The following is a 1403-nucleotide window of genomic DNA, read 5'->3' as shown; positions in this document are numbered from 1 at the left end:
AAATATAGTTAGTGTTCGGATGTATTAGGCACACAGATTAACAAAGCATAGCTCACAGTTTACAGCAACGAGTTGACTGGATCAGAATTGTGTAAATTCTGTGGGTCAGAATTATTGCTTAAAGATTTATCCTTCATTTAATATCATCAGATGTATTTGCTGCGTAGCAATATATGATTGGTGAAGTCACAAGGACAAGTTAAAAGTGTTTCCGATCTGATCCGTCAACTGTTGTTTTTTATAAGTCAACTGTAGTAATTATTATTTTTATTACATAATGATGATTCAGAATGATTTAAAATTTACAATAACATGTAAGAAAATATGGAAAATTCCAGGAAAATTACACCGTACGTTTCATGTTGTTGTTATTGTTTTGACATGTCATTTCTACTTCATAATTGTTTTCTTGGAAACAGCATTTTCGTGAGTTTATTGCTTTGGTTCGCTTAAATTAATTGTTCGGTAGTTTATCAATAATCACAGACAAACATATTGTTAACAGCAGAAACATGTATACACTATTCAACGAACGCAACGATTAAATCCATCAGTTTATAATCCCTCCATAAAATGCGTATCACCGCACGGTCCCTCCTTCCAATGCGGGGGCCATGTTTGCTGAGCCGACGGTCGATTAACTAAGAACTCGTAGTAACCGCGTAGCGCCGGAAACTCGTCCAGTTTGGCTCCCAGCCTCACTATGAAAGCAACGAACGGGAAGCAGCAGACGTCAGCCATAGTGAACTTGTCGCCGACAAGGTACCTCCTTCCGGTCAGAGTCTGGAGAATATATACGTAGTCTTGATGAACATATACGTAGTATAAAAATCTTGTTTACTTATTTCTTTTTTATTTATTTATTTACTTATTTATTGATTTAATGTTATCATCAAGAAGAGCAACATGGTCAAAAAATATTTATCAAGTTTCTGTTTCCCTCCTGTGGTTTTATCACCATGTTCACTCCATGTTTAAATAATAAGTCATCCAAGAAACTTGTTAAAAGGGAGGTAATTTAACACAACCTTGTTCGAGAATTTCTAAAGAGCTGCTTCCCTTCTATTATTTCTTTTGCATTTAATCTTACCATGGGAGTTATTAATAATTAATGGAGTCTTCATAAGGAGTATTTCATCGCGTTGCTTCTTGTTAAACGCTTATAATGACAATAAAATAAGCCCAAATCTGTTTTAAACACTATTAATATTAACTCTAGTATTTGTATAAGTGAACTACATTGTGTATGTTGTAAATCTTTAAATCCGTGGTGAGAATAACATTTATTAATTATTGACACATAAGTTGTTATTCAAACATTAAGTTATTGTGTTATGTCTGTATACAGTGTTTTGACAAATACTCAACCATCGTTTGTTAGTCTCATATACCATATTAAAGTA

The 1403-nt window shown here is 33.5% G+C and overlaps 1 protein-coding gene across 1 annotated transcript in view; it reads right to left on the bottom strand.

The window, feature by feature from the left end:
* Positions 1-252: 252 nt before the first annotated feature.
* The window catches only part of LOC127882287 (glutathione S-transferase A-like), a 4765-nt gene continuing 3614 nt past the window's right edge, over positions 253-1403 (bottom strand). The window contains exon 3 of the mRNA XM_052430849.1: positions 253-783. Within this exon, the coding sequence (XP_052286809.1) occupies positions 734-783 (50 nt within the window). The 3' untranslated portion in view covers positions 253-733. The remainder of the gene's footprint in view (positions 784-1403) is intronic.

The sequence above is a fragment of the Dreissena polymorpha genome, chromosome 5 (genome assembly GCF_020536995.1).
Source record: "Dreissena polymorpha isolate Duluth1 chromosome 5, UMN_Dpol_1.0, whole genome shotgun sequence".
In the NCBI taxonomy this organism is placed as follows: domain Eukaryota; kingdom Metazoa; phylum Mollusca; class Bivalvia; order Myida; family Dreissenidae; genus Dreissena; species Dreissena polymorpha.
Note: the sequence above shows the minus strand (reverse complement) of the source record. Positions and strands in the feature narration are given on the sequence as shown.